Raw genomic sequence first — 24,040 nt, 5'->3', positions numbered from 1 at the left:
CCTTTTTTGGGGACGTGGATGTGGCACAGTGGTAGAAGGCGCAAGTATGTTTGGCTACACAATTGGGTGCCGTAGATCGTGAGTTCGGGGCCCGGATAGGGCACGAGTCAATAAATTGTCATGCTTTGTTAAACTGTGTTTCTTCGATATTTAAAAACAAATATATAGAGTTATATATGGATATACATATCAATCAAATAATAAATATAAGAAGTAGATACATGGAAAGAGATAATACCTATTTTTAAGTTAACAATAATCCGTAATCTCAGCATAGCAAGCGGATTCTGAGATACTTGATACAAAACTTTATTGAAATACACATCCTGTTATTTGTCTATAGACTCCTCTCAATCTATCCGACCTCCACCTGTCAGCACCCAAGCCCCTGTGTCATAATTCCTTTAGATCCTAGCTGTATCATATTTTCCCTAGCCCCTGTGTCATATTACCCATAGCTCATGTGTCATATTTCCCCTAGTCCCTGTGTCACATTTGCCCTAGCATATGTGTCATATTTTCCCAAGTCCCTGTGTCATATTACCCCTAGTCCCTGTGTCATATTACCCCTAGCCCCTGTGTCATATTTCCCCTAGCCCCTGTGTCATAATTCTCATAGCCGCTGTATCACAGTTCTCCTAGCCCCTGTGTCATATTACCCCTAGTCTCAGTGTCATATTTCACCTAGCCCCTGTATGATATTTCTTCTAACCCCTGTGTCATATTAGCTTAGCCCCTGTATCACATTTCTCCCAGCCCCTGTATATTTCCCCCAGTCCCTGTATCATATTTCCGCCATCCCCTGTGTCATTTTCACCTAGCCCCTGTGTCATATTTCCCCTAGCCTCTGTGTCATATTTCCCCTAACCCCTGTATCATATTACCCCCAGTCCCTGTGTCATTTTCCCCTGGCCCCTGTGTCATATTTCCCCTAACCCCTGTGTTATATTAGCTTAGCCCCTGTATCACATTTCCCCCAGCCTCTGTATATTTCTCCCAGTCCCTGTATCATATTTGCGCCATCCCTTGTGTCATTTTCACCTAGCCCCTGTGTCATATTTCCCCTAACCCCTGTATCATAGTTCACTTGAGGAGGAAAATCAAGCTTCAACACCCCTTGGTTTTGTTATTTACACATATTTCTACAGAGATTTGGTAATGTTGACCCCATGACTCACCTTCACAGGATTTGGTATCATTGACTGTATAACTCACCTTCACAGGATTTAGTATTATTGACTGTATAACTCACCTTCACAGGATTTGTAATTGTTGACTGTATAACTCACCTTCACAGGATTTGGTATCGTTGACTGTATAACTCACCTTCACAGGATTTGTGATCATTGACTGTATAACTCACCTTCACAGGATTTGGTATCATTGACTGTATAACTCACCTTCACAGGATTTGGTATCAGTGACTGTATAACTCACCTTCACAGGATTTGTGATCATTGACTGTATAACTCACCTACACAGGATTTGGTATCATTGACTGTATAACTCACCTTCACAGGATTTGTGATCATTGACTGTATAACTCACCTTCACAGGATTTGTGATCATTGACTGTATAACTCACCTTCACAGGATTTGTGATCATTGACTGTATAACTCACCTTCACAGGATTTGTGATCATTGACTGTATAACTCACCTTCACAGGATTTGGTATCGTTGACTGTATAACTCACCTACACAGGATTTGTGATCATTGACTGTATAACTCACCTTCACAGGATTTGTGATCATTGACTGTATAACTCACCTACACAGAATTTGGGATTGTTGACTGTATAACTCACCTACACAGGATTTGGTATTGTTGACTGTATAACTCACCTTCACAGGATTTGGTATCGTTGACTGTATAACTCACCTACACAAGGTTTGTGATCGTTGACTGTATTACTGTCTATCCAATATGTTTAGCAGTAAGAGTATGAATGCATCAAAAGATCTTTACAAAGCTGTCATTTTTTATTATATAGAAGATTTGTAAACTGATAAATACTAAAACATAAACTCATTTTCATGTACGATTAAGTTTTGTGTATTTTGGGAGCTTTTAAGGTCACTTACATAGTTTCTATCAATTTCAGACTGATTCACTAACAACGAAGATTGAATTAAAAGTAACCCTCCCCCCCTTCTTGCCTCTGGGGTAGGACAGTGATATATTAAGTGATGTAATGGTCAGTGTATATGTGTCAAATGATTTAATTGTTGATTTTATTAGTTTAACATCCTATTGACAGCCAGGGTCATTTAAGGACGTGTCACGTTTGTTGGTGGATGAAAGTCGGAGTACCCAGAGAAAAACCACGGACCATCGGTCACTACCTGGCAACTGCCCCACACGGAATTTGAACTCGCAACACAGAGGTGGAGGACTTGTGGTAATATGTCGGGACATCTAAACCACTCGGCTACCGCGGTCCCTCAAATGATTTTCTCTAACCCAAACTTGTTGAAATCGACAAAATAAGTAAAAGACTATTTTGCCCCGGGGTGGTGATTTCTCTGTTTGGGTCACAGACACTGGTAACTGCGGCCCTCAGTTCTGCTCTAACTAAATTCAACCATTTTGAGACAAAAGATATTGAACATGAACATTTTCAGTAGGTGGGGGTTACATTTTCAGTAGGTGGGGGTTACATTTTCAGTAGGTGGGGGTTACATTTTCAGTAGGTGGGGGTTACATTTTCAGTAGGTGGGGCCCGGGTTACATTTTCAGTAGGTGGGGGCTACATTTTCAGTAGGTGGGGGTTACATTTTATGCAAGGGGGTATGTTTTGGTAAGTGTGTAAAAAATATTGTATCAGGATACTTTTTTATGCAGAAAAAAAAGTATTCGGTTATTGTTTATGTTTTTTTCGAAGAGAGAGAGAGGGGGGGGGGGGGGGGGTTATAGAATCACTCCGGCGTCGGCGTTAGAAATTCCATGTTAAGGTTTTGGTGTACGTGTTAAAAAACTGTTATCTGTCACAACTGACATTGATTTCTACAATCATTTTGGATTATATTTGTTGTTATGGGTGTGGACAATCATTTAAAGGAGCCAAATACTGGATTTTGATAATTTCGAAAGGTCCAATGAGTGTAAATAGCCAAGTGAAGGTTTTTATGCAAGTGTTGCAATACTATAATCTGTCACAATTGACATTGAATTTTACAATCATTTAGGATTATATAATTGGGTATTGAAAATCACCGAAAGGGGGAAATTGCTTAATTTTGAGAATTTGAAGAGGCCCAATGGGCTGAAAAGTAATGTTATATAATGACACTGCTATATTTTTTTACTGGTAACTTACAAGGAACCTGATTAATCAAGTATTAAAATAATAAAAAAAATTACAATCTTGATTTTTACCAAACACCAAACAATTACAAAATACTTCCACAAGTCATTGAAACAGTGCATGACCATGTATTGACACAACCCTGGCCCAGAAAAATAATCGGTCATGATAACTTCAATTATGTACCACACGTCATGTTCGGGTTTTCGTCTGACCCATTTTTACAATCCTCGTCTGAGTCACACAACCAGTGATGACTGAGACAGCGGCTGAGACACACACAAAGTTCTCGGTGCCACAGGTGTGGTTGAGTGGCACACACGACTTGCCGTCCTCTCCTAACGTCAGACCGATGTCACTACACTGACACTCCGCCTTACCGTCGGGAGCTGGGTGACAGCTGTGGGCACAGCCTCCATTGTAGATCTGACAGGGGCTGGCGGTACCTGAGGATCATCAAAATAATAAATAATTACATGAGCTCACAGAGGGATCTTGATGTCCATCATGTATTGATAAATCTTTATCAGTCAAATAGATGTAATATTAATGAGAAAGTTCCCTTCAGTATTTGTCGGGGAAATAATTGTAGCAAACTTCAATTGTCAAAAATGGCTGCCAATCGGCCATGTTTTTCCCCTATTCCTCACAAAATATAATATGCACAACAAGTAACCAAGGAAAAACTGACATATGAAAGTTCTTTCTGAGAAATAGTGGTAACAAACTTTAAGTATCAACATCCAAGATGGATGAAGGCCAAATATCAGTACCCTGGATCTTTCGGTTATCGACAATAAGTTGTTTAAATGAACATTTTATAAATGGCGGACACATTTAGTTTTAGTAATATATATATCACGCCTAGCAAACATGATCAAAATTGACCTACTACACAATCTATGTTTGTTTTACGAGTGTACAACTGTCGAACCAGATAAGGGAGTAACATCCGATATCATCTGGCCTCATTAGACAGACATTTTATCTGGGTAGACGTGGACACAAGGATTGTGTTATTCTGTGTGGACACATATAATTAGGAGACAGAAGTAAATTTCAGATTGGCTGTGAATTTCAGAGGAAGAGAAATTTGAACAACATTGAATATCATTTAGATTCGGGGAAGACCAACTTGATTTAATCCCAGGTACCCTGTGTGTGTCATCAGTGAATGCAGTGATTATCAGGTAATTATTTTCTTGTACTTTGATTGAGGTCAATATTTAAAATCTTTATTCATACATAGAACTGAACAGGACATAGAGCAATTCAGATCAAACAGAACTCTTATTCAATTGAAAATGCAAAACATTGCACTGATTCATGTATATAATTTTCAGAAATTCAATCAAAACATTATACTGTTTCAATATATTCAATTTTCAGAAATTCAACAGACATTCAATCTTAATCACAATGGCAACAGCAAACATACCAGTTCGTACGGAAGGACAGACAACCTGTAACCATCACAAGGGGAGACAACTAGATTTGTATTGTGAAAAATGTCAAGAACCAATTTGTCCTAAATGCATTTCCACCATTCACAAAATTCATCCAATGTGTGAGCTTAGTGAAGTCACTCCTCAGAAGAAACAAGACATCAGAAACTTTATTGACAGAACAGAACAAAATGATCTGGTACAGATTGGGAAATACATCACATCTACTGATACACTCCTCAAAGACAACGACAGCATATTTGATGAATTATCACATGAACTGAAGATGCAAACGGAAAAAATAAAACAAGACCTTGACAAACTTAGAGAAGAGACACTCTCACTTTATCAAAACTTAAAAGATGACAACATCAAACTCATACAAAAATACAAACAAGAACTTGAAATGTTGAACAAACAACTTAAACACCAAATACAGAAATGTAAGACAACACTTCAGCAGGGCTCACACATAGAAATATACGACACAAAATGCGAAATAGATTCCCGAATACATATCCCTGTCAAACCTACTTTAGATACAGTCAACTTCACTCCAAACAATACTCCTAAAGGTCACCTGGTACAAGCCTTAGGAAAGGTCACAACATCAGGCCAAAGTCATACATCCACTGACCAGAAATGGTCAGTATCATTAGCAGAGGGTCAGCAACAACCCTCATCACAACAACAGTCAGAGGATAAAGGTAAGAAAGCAGTGGCCAGGAAAACACTACTGACAGAGACCAAGGTGGTGGAGGAGTGGAAGTCTCCATGTGGCATTACTTCTATATGTCCTACCACTGATGACCAGGCCTGGACCAGTGACTACAGTGACACATTAACTCTCCTGGACAGGAAGGGCACAGTGATACAGAAGGTCACACACAAGGCTGTGATCAATGACATCAGTCTATCACCAACAACACACAGATTGTGGGCCTGTGATAAACAAAACAACATCCTGGAGCTGGTATCAGGACAGTTAACTCAACAATTCACAACTAAAACACGTCCTAAATGTATATGTATTACAGCAAAGAACCATGTCATTGTGGGCATGTCAGGAAACGTCTCCAAATATACCACACAAGGTCAGATGGTACTCACTACAATGGCAGCAGGGACTGGGAAACCATTAGTGTGTACACCATACAGGATCACAGAGTGTCCTGTCACTAACAATGTCGCAGTGATTGATCACAGTGATGAAGATGATGGTGGTGATGGAAACAAACATGTTGTTGTCATGGATACTGACTTCCAGCAACTGTTTGTATACAGAGGTGACATCCCCAGTACATGTAAACAATCACCACAAACAGGAGGTGAACCATTTAACCCCTGTGGTATAGTGTATGATAGTCAGGGGAGCCTCATCATAGGGGATGAAAACAATAAAAATGTTGTCCTACTGAGTAAAGATGGTAAAGTACTCAGGATCCTACACACAGACAGAGACTGGGTATGAGGTGTAGGTGTGGGTAGAGATGATTTACTGTGGGTAAACAATGTGTTTAATGTAATAAAGATGTTACAGTACTACAAGATGTGATACAACTACTACAGTACAGCAGGTGGTGATAGCTGTGATAAAACTACTACAGTACAGCAGGTTGTGATAGCTGTGATAAAATTACTACAGTACAGCAGGGTGTGATAGCAGTGATAACAAACTACTACAGTACAGCAGGTTGTGATAGCTGTGATAAAACTGCTACAGTACAGCAGGGTGTGATAGCTGTGATAAAACTACTACAGTACAGCAGGGTGTGATAGCTGTGATAAAACTACTACAGTACAGCAGGGTGTGATAGCTGTGATAAAACTACTACAGTACAGCAGGGTGTGATAGCTGTGATAAAACTACTACAGTACAGCAGGGTGTGATAGCTGTGATAAAACTACTACAGTACAGCAGGGTGTGATAGCTGTGATAAAACTACTACAGTACAGCAGGGTGTGATAGCTGTGATAAAACTACTACAGTACAGCAGGGTGTGATAGCCATGTGATAAAACTACTACAGTACAGCAGGGTGTGATAGCTGTGATAAAACTACTACAGTACAGCAGGGTGTGATAGCTGTGATAAAACTACTACAGTACAGCAGGGTGTGATAGCTGTGATAAAACTTCTACAGTACAGCAGGGTGTGATAGCTGTGATAAAACTACTACAGTACAGCAGGGTGTGATAGCTGTGATAAAACTACTACAGTACAGCAGGGTGTGATAGCTGTGATAAAACTACTACAGTACAGCAGGGTGTGATAGCTGTGATAAAACTACTACAGTACAGCAGGGTGTGATAGCTGTGATAAAACTACTAACAGTACAGCAGGGTGTGATAGCTGTGATAAAACTACTACAGTACAGCAGGGTGTGATAGCTGTGATAAAACTACTACAGTACAGCAGGGTGTGATAGCTGTGATAAAACTACTACAGTACAGCAGGGTGTGATAGCTGTGATAAAACTACTACAGTACAGCGGGTGATAGCTGTGATAAAACTACTACAGTACAGCAGGGTGTGATAGCTGTGATAAAACTATACAGTACAGCAGGGTGTGATAGCTGTGATAAAACTACTACAGTACAGCAGGGTGTGATAGCTGTGATAAAACTACTACAGTACAGCAGGGTGTGATAGCTGTGATAAAACTACTACAGTACAGCAGGGTGTGATAGCTGTGATAAAACTACTACAGTACAGCAGGGTGTGATAGCTGTGATATAACTACTACAGTACAGCAGGGTGTGATAGCTGTGATAAAACTACTACAGTACAGCAGGGTGTGATAGCTGTGATAAAACTACTACAGTACAGCAGGGTGTGATAGCTGTGATAAAACTACTACAGTACAGCAGGGTGTGATAGCTGTGATAAAACTACTACAGTACAGCAGGGTGTGATAGCTGTGATAAAACTACTACAGTACAGCAGGGTGTGATAGCTGTGATAAAACTACTACAGTACAGCAGGGTGTGATAGCTGTGATAAAACTACTACAGTACAGCAGGGTGTGATAGCTGTGATAAAACTACTACAGTACAGCAGGGTGTGATAGCTGTGATAAAACTACTACAGTACAGCAGGGTGTGATAGCTGTGATAAAACTACTACAGTACAGCAGGGTGTGATAGCTGTGATAAAACTACTACAGTACAGCAGGGTGTGATAGCTGTGATAAAACTACTACAGTACAGCAGGGTGTGATAGCTGTGATAAAACTACTACAGTACAGCAGGGTGTGATAGCTGTGATATAACTACTACAGTACAGCAGGGTGTGATAGCTGTGATAAAACTACTACAGTACAGCAGGGTGTGATAGCTGTGATAAAACTACTACAGTACAGTAGGGTGTGATAGCTGTGATAAAACTACTACAGTACAGCAGGGTGTGATAGCTGTGATAAAACTTCTACCATAAAGTGATTTCTACATGTATATTTCCATCTAAACATACATAAGACATAACAGCTAGATTTTACAGTGGATAAATTCAGTGGTGTAACTAATGTTTACAAAGCATCATACATGTTTGTTTGTCCATTCAAATGATTTTCACAGCTTAATTCATGAAATCTGGTTTTCTATAATAGATTACTGAAGAAAAAATAACATGTCAAAAGTTTCGCCCCATTTATAACTTGAATACATTGTTCATACAAAGGTATTAATGATTTTATTACCCTGGAATATGTGTTATTCATTCTGTAATACCAGTGAATCAAAACATTGAGCTTTAAGGCTTTAGTAACTTGTGATTATTGTTTCCAAGATATAAACACAGGGAGTACCAGTTCACTACCTTTTCCCATTATTTACCATAATTTATCCTATTTTACTTAGTAATCCACATTGTACATTTCTATGTAACCAAATTAAGCATCTCCTCCGCCATATTTTTTAGTTTACATTTGGATCTCTCGGATATTTAAGCATTAAACTATCTTTTTATGAAATCTATGGTCTATATAGATGCCAGAGCTTTACAGGAATAATGCACACAAGACAGTTTAATACTTACAGTGTATCTTTACATTATTTATTTATTTAGACAATGATTTAATCCATTGGATCACTATAATGTAAACAAACCTTCAGTCATAATCGCCATTTTTATTTTCCAATTTTTTAGTGTTTACTTCTAAAATATCGGAATGAATTTTCAATTATAAATGTAAATAATTGCCAACAGTAACAGTTCATGATACAGAGACAGGATACATTGTATATAAATGTCTATAGCTACTATCTTTGAGAAATTGTGTAATACATAATAAAAATTATAATCAGAATATAAATTCTGACTGATCTTTGGTTATCTTTTGATTTACTTACAAATTATGAATCAAAGTACCGTATTCGACCCAATAAGCGCCCAGGGCGGTTAAAAATTTGAAGAAAACAAAATGAAAAGATGCTGATAAGACAAAATTATTGCAAATCTATACAGTTTTGTGTAGTTTTGGTCTTTATTTAAGACTGGACAATTGAAATCGAGGCCTCAAAAAGGATGAGGGGTGCTTATAGGGACATGGGCGCTTATTGGGTCGAATACGGTATTCCTAAAGACAGGACCAGATGGACCGAGGACCAGATGGAACCAGGACCATGCAGATGGACCAGGACCAGACGACCCAGGACCAGACAACCCAGGACCAGATGGCCCCAGGACCAGATGGACCAGGATAAGATGGACCAGGACCAGACGGACCCAGGACCAGATGGACCAGGATAAGATGAACCATGATCAGACACCCAGGACCAGATGGACCAGGATAGGATAGACCAGGATCAGACGGACCAAGGACCAGATGGACCAGGATCAGACGGAACAAGGACCAGACGGACAAAGAAACAAATAGACACAGGACCAGATGGACCGGGATCAGATGGACCATGACCAGGCAGACCCAGGACTAAACAGATCAGGAGCAGATGGACCCCATTACTAGGAAAAAAGAGGGGAAAAACTTATCTGATACTCAAATATTAATGTAATTAAGTCAGTTATATGATCTGGCTGTTGATAGCATTACTTTATCTCTAAATCTAAATCATCTGACTGATAAATGAGCCCTTCACCAGAGACCTACAGTGTAAGGGAGACAACTCAAATAAAATATAGAGAAAACCGACTTATACTCACCAATTAATACTCAGGTCATTTATGAAGAGGCAACTGTGTCGGATATTTTCATAAAAGAAGTTAACTCCCCTTTGTGGCCCAAAAGGTACAATTATGAAAGCCAGCTGAAACAGAACAAATGTATGAATCAATAAAAGACTAAAGACTAAATATATTAAGTAGCTGATAAGTGAATGTGAAAACAAATAGAAGGAGTTATGTAATTAATTAGGTTTAAATAATCAAGGTCATTCAAGGACATGTCATGACAATTCTTCCTACATTATTGAACACAGACAGAACTCTAACTGGATTCTGTCTTCAGATTCTAATATAAATATATACAGTGTATAAATAAGCCATATTGTGACGTCAGTCCGCGGCAAACTTCAAACAGCTAGCCTACTGTCTCCAGACTCTAATATAAATATATACATGTGTTACCTAGTGTAAACATATGGGTCCAGCCATATTGTGACGTCAGTCCGCGGCAAACTTCAAACAGCTAGCCTACTGTCTCCAGACTCTAATATAAATATATACATGTGTTACCTAGTGTAAACATATGGGTCCAGCCATATTGTGACGTCAGTCCGCGGCAAACTTCAAACAGCTAGCCTACTGTCTCCAGACTCTAATATAAATATACAGTATAATTTGTCTAAACCGGACCCTGTATAAACCGGAAACTTGTCTATACCGATTAATTTGTTTGGTCCCGGCAAATTTCTTAATAAACTATAGTACCCAAAACCTGCATAATCCGTAACCTGCCTACTCTGAAAACCGGAGCTGTCTAGGTAATGTTACTATACCTTTCTTTGTAAAATTAACTTGGGTAAACCGGCAGCAATGTTTTCACAACATGGGACTGATCATGAGGCGCCTAAGGGGATTTTACTGTACCGGTATACGAAGGGTTAGATAGTGAAACTTTTCACTTTTCATTCAAAGGTTTTGTTACATTTACATTGTATTTGTGAATACTTTTCACGGTCAATTCTAACAATAAAGATACACATAACTTCTGAGAGTTCATTTGGATGTATCACACCGAGTGAAATGGATCGTACATGTACACCTCAGAAACCAAGAAAACGTAGGATGGAATTCTGCATTCTACCATGTACATAAGTGAGAATTAATGTTTGTGCTGTAATAAAAAAAATCTTCTGATGATTTCCATGTGAACATATTGTGATAAGGTTCTATCCTCTATAAACCGGACACCTGTATAAACCGAACAAATATATTGGTCCCGTTCACATCCGGTTTAGACAAGTTATACTGTATACATGTGTTACCTAGTGTAAACATATGGGTCCAGTCATATTGTGATGTCAGTCCGCGACAAACGTCAAACAGCTAGCCTACGTACTGTCTCCAGACTCTAATATAAAATATAAACACATGTTAATTTTCTTTACAGTTATACATAATTGAAATGATCGAAATGTAATCGATTTATTAAGTAAAGGGAACTCTTATTCACTTGCACACTTCTTACAAAACACATATAGATACAATGTAAGTAATACTTTGAAAGGAAATTTTATATGTGTATAGCAAATAAACATATAATTTGTAAGTAAAGGGAAGTAACTCTTATACACTTGCACACTTCTTACACAAATTCAGACAGGAACATTTAGATGGGGACGGTTTGGATGATTCCCACGCTGTAAGATAAAAGTCTTAATATAAAATATTCAGACAGGAACATTTAGATGGGGACGGTTTGGATGATTCCCAAGCTGTAAGATAAATGTCTTAATATGGAATATCCAGCCGAACATTTAGATGGGGACGGTTTGGATGATTCCCACGCTGTAAGATAAAAGTCTTAACATGAAATATTCAGATAGGAACATTTAGATGGAGACGGTTTGGATGATTCCAATGCTGTAAGATAAATGTCTTATTATGAAATATTCAGACAGGAACATTTAGATGGGGACGGTTTGGATGATTCCCACGCTGTAAGATAAATGTCTTAATATGAAATATTCAGACAGGAACATTTAGATGGGGACGGTTTGGATGATTCCCACGCTGTAAGATAAAAGTCTTAAAATGAAATATTCAGACAGGAACATTTAGATGGGGACGGTTTGGATGATTCCCACGCTGTAAGATAAATGTCTTAATATGAAATATTCAGACAGGAACATTTAGATTGGGGACGGTTTGGATGATTCCCACGCTGTAAGATAAAAGTCTTAACATGTTTCTCACCTGCATCACACTGTGTCGTAGAGTCAATGATAAACTGTGAGCGGTCAGGACAAGCACAAGCAGCTCCGTCAGGTTTCAGCAAACAAAGATGGCTACACTTCTCACTGTCATCGTCAGAAACATTGGTTTTTCACTGAGGCAAATAAAATATATCACAGTATATAGAATTGGTTTTACACTGAGACAATCAAAACATATCACAGTTTATAGATTGTTCTATCAGACTGGTTTTTATTGAGACACAACATAGCAAGCCTCAAATTACTTCTATGTACAAAATATCATTTACTTACATAAAGATATTTGTCAGATATATATATTTGGTTTGTAAAGAATTGTAATGAAACAATAACTACTAAAGGAAAATTTATAGTTGTAATTTTCAGTTGAACCTTTAGTTTTGGGTTATTGGTCATTACTTCAAGATAGAAATCCTAAGTAATACAAGTCAAACTTTTTTTATCAGTATACAAACTTATCAGCATTTCATACAGAACAAACTGGAATGGATAAATTAAAGATGCTCCACCGCTGACAAATCATATTTTTTTCACTATCAAAAAGAGGAGCAGACGATTTAGTATTTTTCTTCAGTTACAAATGTTACTAACTTTACAGCATCACAACCATTGAAATGTTTGAACTTCTAATTTTATTTTAAAGTGTACACGAAATGGAAAATGATATTTAGATATGTTATTCTGTTTGATCTCCTGACAAAAATGTTGAAAACCGCATCAAAATCGGCCGCTTCAGTACCGAGATACCGCCCTCCGAAGTGATCGATTTTTACCTGTATATCAACTGCTAATCAGGGAATCGGCCGCTCACGCTGATTTGGGGAATAAGCGGATGTGATGTCACGAGGACAACGGCAGTGAGGTGTTTGGTAGTGGGGTTATAGCACAAAGGTGGACATATATGTATTCCTAAAATGGGGTTACGAGAATCTGACAGATATATATACAGTATACAGTTATGGTGACGATTTAATTATATATAAAATAGGAAATATTGCAACTGAAATCATGCTAAATACATAAGTAGATTAGCGGAAATTATAAGTTATTTATGTTTCTGGTAATAAGCCAGGTGTACCTTGTGTAAAAAACTAGTAGAGATCTTACCTCTGTTTTAACAGCATACTAAATTATCAAACCTGGGGAATATTCAATTTTCATAATGTCATAAAAAGAGACAAATTCGAAAAATGATGGTCATATAATTATCCATTTGAATATGTTTCTGTATAAATAAAAATTCACTTGGCCTATGGATTTCAAGAATCAGCATAACGAAAAGAAAAGGTGTTAAATGTATTTCATAGTTCAATACGCGTAAATATCATAGACATAAACTGGGAGGGGGAGTATAAATACAAAAATAAACCACTTGAGAAATTGAATTTAAAATACATAATTCATTTATAGCTGTAACGAGTCTATCTTCCTTTTATAGCTTCATGTACAAGTACATGTATGAGAACATGTGTTATTTTAACAATATTCAACAGTACATTTATTGGTCAAATAGATTATCATTATTATATAATGATCGATATTGACCAAAATTCACAAAGAATTGGATATCCAAAAACTAGCAACTACCAGAAATATCAAAATTCTGACATTGTGCATCATATTTGCATTGTTCTTTCTCGACATGCCATTTGTAAATAATTTTGTAGTTTCTGTTATAAAAATACATATACATATACAGAGGACTCCACATAATCGAATAACGGTTATTCGAATACATGTATTTCGGTTATTTGCATAAAATTCTGCGGTCCCGATTTTTTCCTTCTTTATCTTTGTTTTTCAACTCCGTGTATTTGCATAGACTTTTACATGACCTCCGGTTATTTGAATAAAATATTTGGGAAATTCTAAAAATATAATCGAATATTTTTCAATTCTGCAATATATTTTTAGCGAAATTCGCCGATATATGTTTCAATTTTACTAGAAATCATCATGGTAACAGATTAACGTTAAAGTATGGCTTGTTATTTTATGCATGAATCTGCAAAGGTATTCGACGCTGTTACGATTTACATCAGCAGCGGTTGATCATAACTTTAGTATATCCACTGGCTCAAACATCTAATTAAAGCATTTGCACTTTCAAATATGTTTATTTATTAACGTAACGTACCTTAGTTCGCGATCGGTTGGAGAAACCATGCTTCCTTATAACAATCGCCATGCATGATCAGTAGTCTCGTTCAACCAGTAACTAGAAATATATATACGAGACAAATGTATACAGGTAAAGCGATAAACGCAGCACGACATTGGCTATTCAGAAGTACAGTTCTGATTTTGTTCTGTACTTGATATCTGCAACTTGGATTATACATAGACATCTTCAGTCTTTTTTTCGTCTGACTCGTGCATGATTTATTTTTTCAATTAAAGACAATAATAAATTGAACTTGAGCGAAATATCAACAAGTCGTCGGATGTATTGTATTATATGAAAGCTGAATGTATTTCGTCAAAAAAAAATGGATCGATTTCAGATATAACGCAATTAGTAGATGCATTTACATATATGCAAAATATTCTGTTTAGAATCATAACTTAATTCGTATGGGTAGGTTATATGAAAAAGTCAGAAATTTGTAAAGCGGGTTTGACCAGTACAACGACCCGAGTCGGGTTTTGGATAACATAGTCAAGAATCCTTTACATAATAATCATATATATGTGGTTCCAAATACCGTAGATTTGCAACGTACGTGGATTATTATACACATTATATTGTGTATGATTGTGCAGAAATCGCGCAGAAATGTTCATTTATCTACGATAGGTACATCAATATATGCATGGTATAAATCCCTATTTTCAAGCGTATTCCAAACTCATATCTGTGATTGAGGATAATATTAAATAGGTATCAGACATGTACACAGGTACTTGTGTCTGTAAAAATTGATATTTACAAACAGATAGTTTATATTAGATGGCAGACATAGAAAATCGCCACTCTATCTTATGCGAGTAGAGTAGGTCCCGTTGTCCTCGTGACGTCACAGGTCAGGGGTCCCGAATCGGGGTCAATGGCTTGGGGCTTCAGGTGTGTTCTAGAGAAAAGTCGCATTATCTCTAATACCGTATTCGCTATGAAACTCGTACTTTCTCCATTCTAAATTTTATACAATGACACATTTATCAAGCCTGATATACCAAACCATTCCGTGTACACTTTAAGTTAAAAATATAAAAATAATTAATTGCATCCTGTAAAAATTCCGTGGCACTATGTATCCTATATGGAATGAAGTACTGATTGCCCATGCAACAAAGGCAAAATGAATTATTTAATATTAATTTTTTTTTTAATTAGACATATATACATGTATATACATGATTAAACAACAATTATTGTTCAAATGATGAATATCATTTATGCTCTGTCGGCGGTGGAGCATCTTTAACAAAATGGGGCATTGCAAAGAACATTTCTAAAAAAACCATTTTATTTGTTTCTCTTCACATTTTCATGAACCATTATCGTCCTCAATGCTTTTTGTACAGTTGTAAATCTAGCCTAATAGTAATTTACCTGATAAATTGTGACGTTTCGGGTGCATTATTCTGACACTAGAGGGCAGTAGGAGTCCTGTTTGTAGTGTGACGTTGACACCACGCCCAAATTTATCCATCTTCATGACGGCGCCCATTTGTTGGGAAGCCCAGTATAATGAGTCTCCAAATACAAATGTACATCCAAACTGACAGGATTGTCTAGGACTGAAGGATATGAAAGATACTTAAAATAGAGTAGGGCGTTTTAAAATAAAAACTTTTGCAATTAAAAATAAAGTTTGATAAAAAGACACTGCCTTAAATAAACCAGAGTAGTAAAAATAATTTTACTTGTTTTAGATGATTTTTTTTCCTCAGTAGTGAGGATTAGGATCTAAAAGTTTATCACAATTTCTGGATTACATACAATTTTTCTCTGGAAATTAGGAGTGTGGCTTATGAGGACAAAAACCTATAGATCAGGCAATGTTTAAAAAAAAAAAAAAAGTGATTCCCATGTAAAAGTTGTAAATATATCTCATTGGTTAGCCTAGTCCTACATACAAAACAAATCTTGAATTTGCAAATATTTAAGAAAAGCTATGACCTTGTCATTAAATCAGTAAATCTATATCTATAGTTATCTATAAGAAATAAAACTCAACAACCTTCCTCTAGTACTTTAATTTCATGATGGCTCTTCAGGTCTAGTTGTATATATAAATGAATAATCAAAATTATATGACCCTGGGGCATTTACTGAGAAACATGGATCAAAGTAAATTACCTCACCTCTGACCTTGAACTACTAGTTCACACAGCAGGACTACCAACATAATGACCTTTGACCTCACCTTTCCCGACGACGATGACCCTGTCTGACCCATCCAGTTTGATGGACTCGATAAGGCTTTCCTTGGAGTCGCACCAGTAAAGTCTGTCGTCCATGTGGTCATCAAGGGACAGTCCTGTTGGTCGGCTGAGTCGTGTGAAGACCAAGACTGACCGTTCCTCAACGGTCATCCAAGCCTGTTCTATTTTTGGACTGGTGCTGCCCGCGTCTGTCCAGTACAGCAATCTATCGAGTAACCAAATTCAAAATTTTCACACATTTTGAATCTTTACCTTATCAAATCTGACAATAACAACAATATGAAAATAGAACAAAGGGGAGATAACTCCTTTGTTGGTGGTAAAGAGCATTTGATAAGGTAAAGGAGGTAAAGAGGGGAGATAACTCCTTGGTTGGTGGTCTTGAGTACTAGTAACATTAAGTTTAAAGTTGATAAATTAGAGGAGGTAAGGAGGGGAGATAACTTCTTTGTAGGTAGTAATGAGCACCGCAATAATTAAGTTCTCTTGTGGTTGTAGATCTAAAGGTTGTAAATAGAGTGGTAGAGGTAAAATAGAAAGTAAAGGAGGGAAAGGGAGATAACTCCATAGTAAAAATAATGTCTATTTATTCAAGTTCAGAGTTGACAATGATGGTTAAGGGAGGAAAAGTACAAATAATGTATGAAGGGGAGGTAACTCCTGAAGGATCAATCCTAACTTACCCCAGTTTAGGGTTGACAATGAAGGTTAAGGGAGGAAATGTACAAATAATGTATGAAGGGGAGGTAACTCCTGAAGGATCAATCCTAACTTACCCCAGTTTAGGGTTGACAATGAAGGTTAAGGGAGGAAATGTACAAATAATGTATGAAGGGGAGGTAACTCCTGAAGGAATCAATCCTAACTTACCCCAGTTTTAGGGTTGACAATTATAGCCCAGAGGATGAACCAAGTCCAATAAATCCCTTATCAATTTCAGGTCTTCTGGTAATCGACCGTCGTCAGACATAGGGCAACAGAGATTGTCCGCCGACTCGAATCTGTCCAATAAATATTTCTGGAAGGAACATATCAAAACACTAATAATTTCAGATTTTTATTCCATGATAAAATGTTGATCAACAGAAAACATTTCAAAAACTCATCAATAGCTAATTATTGTTTGTCATTCTGCATCTATTAATAAGTTTTTTCTTAATTTTAACCTGACTCTTGACCTACTTTGTTACCCCATCAATGGCGATTCCCTCCACCTGGGTCACATCTGCGTTTAAATCCTGGGGACGCGGCGGGCCACCATTCTTTATATCGTCAGGAATTCCAGCTCTTTCAATCTTCATCAATGATAGATCAGAAAAGTAAAGAAGGCGACGATCCACATCAACGTCTAGTGCCCCCATGTGGCGCCCCCAACTTAACGTTCCTGAGTACGCCTTTTTGTCGGGGATGACCTGTCGTACCTCGTGGCCACTGGTGAAGAAGATCAACAGTTGTCCACCTGAAATGATAATAGTATCAGAGTTTGTGCACATTCTGCCCCATTGTAATGAAATCTTGATTGTGAATCCAAATTCAGAATTAATTAAACAATCAAAACGTTTCAGCAAAACTTTTGAATGCATATACAACTTAATCAGAGGAGTGAGTTCTGTTTATAAAAAAAGTTTAAGTGCTATCATCAAATTTATATTGAAACATAAACTCACACATTGCCCTTATTGAATCTATTAAATCCTTCATGAGTTTTACACTTTCAGCATCCTCTTTGGTCAAATCTCTTTTAAGAGGAAACTTCCCATATTTTACTGAAAAAGACAACAATCTCAATATAGTCTTTAGGATGTTGTAATTAAATGGATGCAATATTCACATTGTACCATGTTTCTTTGTTTGGAAATCTACACTACGACTTGCAATTCAGCTGATCTAATCTCCTCTCACAAAGGGTAATCTTACCCCTCTCTTTTGCCCATTTTGTGGTTTTATCAAGTAAAATACAGTATACATGTGACAATGTATTACGATCTGATGACTCTATAGATTGACAACATTATTTTTGATATACATCTGTATTACATGTATTACCTAATCTGTGCAGCAGTACAAAAGAAAGTCTTAAAGTGGAGTCCACATTCAGGCTTTGAGGGGCCAGTTTTGATAGTTCCACCAACACCTCGTCCTGTTCCTCAGTTGGACAACACTCGTCTAAGACTACACATGCTACCCTATGAGTCATGTCTCTGTCACTGCTCGGAGTTGATTTGGCTTCTTCCACCATACCTTCCCAGTCTTCCTCTGTGCTGCTTTTTACCATATCTTTAGAAAAAAACAAAACAAAAATTTTAAACCTGGTCTGATGATATGTGATATGTTTTTATTCTACCCCATTCCTATTATTCAGTCTATCAATATCAACAGTGTGTTACAGTGTACTAGTTAGCCCATCATCATTGTCCGTCCACTGATAATTCTTGCTGTCAGAAAGTTCAGAGGGATTTTTTCTCAGATTTCATGTGAAGGTTTCCTAGTTGTACATATTGCTTTTTGGGATTGATCAGGCAACCATCTTACATTTAGTAGAATTTTAGTACCGCTATTTCTCAGAAAGTTCTAAAGGAATACCTATGTAATTTCATATCTTGCATGTTCGTTCCTATAAATTGTCAATTGCATTGTGTGAATAAAAAAGCAAAAAACTTGACTGATAAGTAGATATCTTGGATTCTCAGAAGATGTCTAGTTTTCTCAAATTAAACTTGTAGAATAGGTCTTTTTGGTCCTGAGTTCTGCATGGCCATTTTAAAGATAATTCTTTGATGGGCATCAATATCCCTCTGGGATATCATGTTTTGTTGATATGTGTCATAAGTTAAAGTTACCTTTGATGCGGCAAATTACATCCTCTTTTGACACAGAGAATACAACTGCAATGAAACAAAAGATAATAGCATTGAAATCAACAAAATAAAATTTACATAACTCAATATTCTAGGATATATTATAATATTCACAGAACATCAAGTAAAAAAAGTAAACAACATGTAGCTTATGACGTATCAAATTATTGAACGTGTTTGATAAATTTCATATTATATTGCCACTCATGTAGGATCCTCTATAACCCAAACACATTTTGAACTTCTTCTCAAGTTCTACCAGTGCGATTTAGCTGAAACTTGCATGAAATGATCCTGACATGGTCCCGACAAAGTGTTGTTATTTTTCGGGTCGATTCGAAATCCAAGATGGCCACCACAACCGCCATCTTGAAAATACATTTTGAACTTCTTCTCAAGTTCTACCGGCGCGATTTGGCTGAAACTTGCATGAAATGGTCCTGACATGGTCCCGACAAAGTATTGTTACATCTCAGGTTGATCCCAAACCGAAGATGGCTACCATGACACTATATCTAATTAATTTCCTATATGATTATTGCTAAGGTAGTCAGATGACCGTTAAGGCCCTTGGGGCCTCTTGTTCCAAAATCAATGTGTTGTCTTTTGCTTGAGCACTACGTACACAATCAGTAGTACATACAAGAAAATGAAATGGTTACCAGCATGGCATATTATAGATCTGAATTCTATATAGTCATAAGGGAAAGAGTGATACATTAATGTAATTGTAATGTGTATAATGACAGCAGCTAGGTTCCCTTGGAATTGAACCAAGTACCCTCATGGATAGAACCACCAGAACCTCTAATAGTATCATTATACACTTACAGGAAATGTAGGCTATATATTGCACATATGTATCTGCAGCGGGACTGGACTGGGTCGATCATCGGTTACCAGGTAGCTCAGTCGGTAGAGCACTCGGCTAGTATTCTGAGGGTCCCGGGTTCGAATCCCGGTCTGGCCGCTACATTTTCTCCTCTCCTGTTACATATCCGACATGACATGCTAAATTAACGCACTGCACTGGTGAAATAGGTGATGAAGAAAATATATGTCCACCAGTTTCACTATGTCGTCCATATAAGTTAACTTTACGAACATGCCATTGGCCTACTGGTAACTGTCAAATGTATAAAACAACAGCATGCATCAGAGCGTTACAAATCAATCATAAATTACCATTGTAGCGGGATTGGACTGGGTCGATCATCTGTGACCAGGTAGCTCATTCGGTAGAGCACTCGGCTAGTATTCTGAGGGTCCCGGGTTCGAATCCCGGTCTGGCCGCTACATTTTCTCCTCTCCTGTTACAAAATTGGCGCCCAACTAAATAACCCATGGTGGTGGTGTTTGGAAGGGTCTTGTGTGTCTTCGAGGGCGAAGACTTCGAGAAAGGAGGGAGGAGTGTAGCGGGATTGGACTGGGTCGATCATCGGTGACCAGGTAGCTCATTCGGTAGAGCACTCGGCTAGTATTCTGAGGGTCCCGGGTTCGAATCCCGGTCTGGCTGCTACATTTTAATGACAATTTACATGACATGCTAAAATAACACATTGTACTGTTAGAATAGATGATGGAGAAAACATGTGCACGCCAGTTTCCCTATGTCACCAATATAACACATGGAAAACACGTTTCTTTATCGTATCCCTATACCTGTCTACTGCCGTCCGACATGTTGTTTACGGTGATGTGGGCTGCCATTATCGGACATGCACAGGTGTTCGTTTCTAATATAAGTATAAGTATAATACTGGGTCAAGGTCTATAACTCGGCCGGCCATATAACACTACCCAATTTCAGAAAAAGTATGATTATTAACCAACCGTATAGGATATGATAATAGGAATACTCTCAATCGACAGCCAGATAATTTATCTTTAATTTGGTATATGAAACAATATATATCATGCCGTATAAATGTCACTAGGTATCCAGAAACATCGGAAAACAGCCAGATTTCAACTGGTCGGACACTGAGGTGTCCTCCGATAAACACGCTAGGGCTCTAATGGGTAGCTCAAAAACCACTGCAATGTCAACATTTCAGCTTCATAGGAATTAAAGTTTGGTAAAAAACAAACTTACCGCTATGTTAGTTTTTAACTATATACCATCCATATGCTCAATACAGCCTTTTGAAATTTCCGATTGAAAAAAATGTGTGTCTCTAGCCGTCATGTTGATATGTGTGTAGTACATTTGTTTTCTCGGCGTTGATTGGTCAATTAATTTTCGAGAGCCAATCAACGCCGACAAAACAAATCTACTGCACACATACTTACATGGCGGCTAGAGACATAAATTTTTCAATCGGAAATTTCAAAGGGCTACGTTAGGCAAATGGATGATATTTATCCATGGATTTACTAACAGGTAATTTTGTTTTCTACCAAACTTTTATTCTTATGACGCTGAAGTGTTGACATTGCAGTGGTTTTTGAGCTACCCATTAGAGCACTGGCGTGTTTATCGGAGGACACCACGGTGTCCGACCAGTTGAAATCTGGCTGTTTTCCGATGTTTCTGGATACCTAGTGACATTTATACGGCATGATATATATTGTATCATATACCAAATTAAAGATAAATTATCTGGCTGTCGATTGAGAGTATTCCTATTATCATATCCTATACGGTTGGTTAATAATCATACTTTTTCTGAAATTGGGTAGTGTTATATGGCCGGCTGAGTTATAGACCTTGACCCAGTATTATACTTATACGTATATTAGAAACGAACACCTGTGGGACATGTACCAGGCCCTAACCCACCGCTAGGAATTATGGGTGGGGCCTCAAGGCTCCGAATTTGCATATTACAGAGTTATCTGCCCTTGCGGGTAGGTATTGATTGTGACGTCATGTGTTTGCGAGCGTAACGTCATACTTTTCGGAGAAAACGGCGTGAATAGCGCTCATAAAATAATGACGTAACAATCGATACCTACCCGCAAGGGAGCTAACTCTGTAATATGCAAAGACGGAATAGTGAGAGTTAAATGGGACAAGGGAGGTAACTCCTATCAACAAGGTATCTGTTCTAATATAGAGTATACCCACTGAAATTTATAATCACACTATACATGATACAAAATAGTCATCACATGATCAAATCCAATCAAGATAAAATGTTTTCCACAAACAAGATAATGATTTTAATTTGGTTTGAATTGATATAATTGTTTTATTGATTACAAATACCATATTTGACCCAACAAGTATCATGTCTCTATACACTTCTATCACACCTCTATAAGTACCCACATATATATGTCCCCCTGCCTCAATAAGCCTATGCATCAATAAGTCCCTGCCTCTACAAGCCATTGTCTCTATAACGCCCTCTCAAACCTCTAAAAGTCTTTGTCTCTATAAGCCCCTCTCAAAACTCTTATAAGCCCCTCTCAAAACTCTATAAGCCCTTGGCCTTAAAAGTCCCTCCCCAAATCTATAAGCCCTTGACTCTATAAGCCCCTATCACACCTCTATAAGCCCTTGTCTCTATAAGCTCTTCTCAAACCTCCATAAACCCTTGGCTCTATACGTCCCTATCGCACCTCCATAAACCCTTGGCTCTATAAGCCCATCTTAAACCTCATTAAGCCCTTGTCTCTGTAAGCCCCTCTCAAACTTCAACAAGCCCTTGGCTCTGTAAGCCCATTTCAAGCCTCTTTAAGCCCTTCTTAAACCTCTATAAGCCATTGGCTCTATAAACCCCTCTCAAACCTTTATAAGCCCTTGACTGACTATAAGCCCCTATTAAACTTCTGTAAGCCCTTGGCCCTAAAGGTCCCTCCCCCACATCTATAAGCCCAAACTCTATATGTCCCCTGCCTTAATAAGCCCTTGCATATAAAAGTCCCTCTCCCAGCTCAAAAAGCATTAAAATCTATATGCCTCCTGTCTCATTAAACCATTCTATAAGCCCTTACATCTATAAGCTCCATTTGTCACCTGTATGTGCTCCCTCTACACCTTTCTTAAGTCCCCTGCAACCTTTATAAGCCCCCTCATATCGCTTTAAGTCCTTTACAACTGTGTAATCCCCCTATCCACTAGTAAGAGCCCCCAGCCTTAAGAGCTTACTCCTGTCTTTATAAGCTCCCTAATACACATCTATATGCCTCTCTGAGCCCCACCTTGTCCTTGTATTCCCCTCAGATTTGTGAGCCCCCCCCCCCCTTCTACCTTTATAAGCTCCTTCATCCACACCTTTAAGCCCCCCTCCACCACCTTGTCCTGCCTCTTTATAATAAAAAGATCAACTCGATCCTGAACTGCTTAACAATTAGCAAGTCATGTGTAGCCTTCCCATTTAGCTATTTTTAACAAGTTCATCATTCTATAGTAACTTGTCCAAACGGGCCCTTGTCTAATCTGGATTCCTGTCTATTCTGACTATATGGCATTTCTTTGTATATATAAAGTACACGTAATTAATACCTGTGTAATCAGGAAACCTGAGTATACTGACCAAATATCAATGTCACGGTGACATCTGTCACACTGTATCAACAGCCAGTGTTATTTATGGACATTCCAGGTAAAGAAGGCAGAGAAAATCTAGAGCACCCAGAGAAAAACCACTGACCTATGGTCAGTTACAGCAACTATCTCATGTGGGTTTCAAACTAGCT

General features: G+C 37.8%; 3 protein-coding genes across 7 annotated transcripts in view; 2 read left to right on the top strand and 1 right to left on the bottom strand.

The window, feature by feature from the left end:
- Positions 1-24,040, top strand: part of LOC138311140 (low-density lipoprotein receptor-related protein 2-like) — a 374,749-nt gene that overhangs the window by 240,564 nt on the left and 110,145 nt on the right. The window lies entirely within an intron of this gene.
- Positions 3,617-24,040, bottom strand: part of LOC138311157 (pro-epidermal growth factor-like) — a 48,599-nt gene continuing 28,175 nt past the window's right edge. For 2 of the 5 annotated variants that reach the window (XM_069252622.1, XM_069252626.1), the window contains exons 2-9: positions 18,582-18,812; positions 18,203-18,301; positions 17,718-17,994; positions 16,517-16,740; positions 15,700-15,887; positions 12,127-12,259; positions 9,913-10,016; positions 3,617-3,753 (exon numbers count right to left, since the gene is read on the bottom strand). In XM_069252622.1, the coding sequence (XP_069108723.1) occupies positions 15,802-15,887; positions 16,517-16,740; positions 17,718-17,994; positions 18,203-18,301; positions 18,582-18,812 (917 nt within the window). In that variant the 3' untranslated portion in view covers positions 3,617-3,753; positions 9,913-10,016; positions 12,127-12,259; positions 15,700-15,801. Of the gene's footprint in view, positions 3,754-9,912; positions 10,017-12,126; positions 12,260-14,283; positions 14,365-15,699; positions 15,888-16,516; positions 16,741-17,717; positions 17,995-18,202; positions 18,302-18,581; positions 18,813-19,375; positions 19,731-24,040 lie in introns of those variants that run through there. The other 3 variants (XM_069252623.1, XM_069252625.1, XM_069252624.1) reach the window with 3 other exon arrangements.
- On the top strand, positions 4,381-6,330 carry LOC138311153 (tripartite motif-containing protein 2-like). Its single transcript, XM_069252617.1, has 2 exons — positions 4,381-4,497; positions 4,697-6,330. The coding sequence occupies exon 2, from the start codon at positions 4,727-4,729 to the stop codon at positions 6,221-6,223; it is 1,497 nt and encodes a 498-aa protein (XP_069108718.1). The 5' UTR covers positions 4,381-4,497; positions 4,697-4,726; the 3' UTR covers positions 6,224-6,330.

Source organism: Argopecten irradians, chromosome 16 (genome assembly GCF_041381155.1).
Source record: "Argopecten irradians isolate NY chromosome 16, Ai_NY, whole genome shotgun sequence".
NCBI lineage: Eukaryota > Metazoa > Mollusca > Bivalvia > Pectinida > Pectinidae > Argopecten > Argopecten irradians.
The sequence above is the reverse complement of the archived record's forward strand: the minus strand, read 5'-3'. Positions and strand labels throughout refer to the sequence as shown.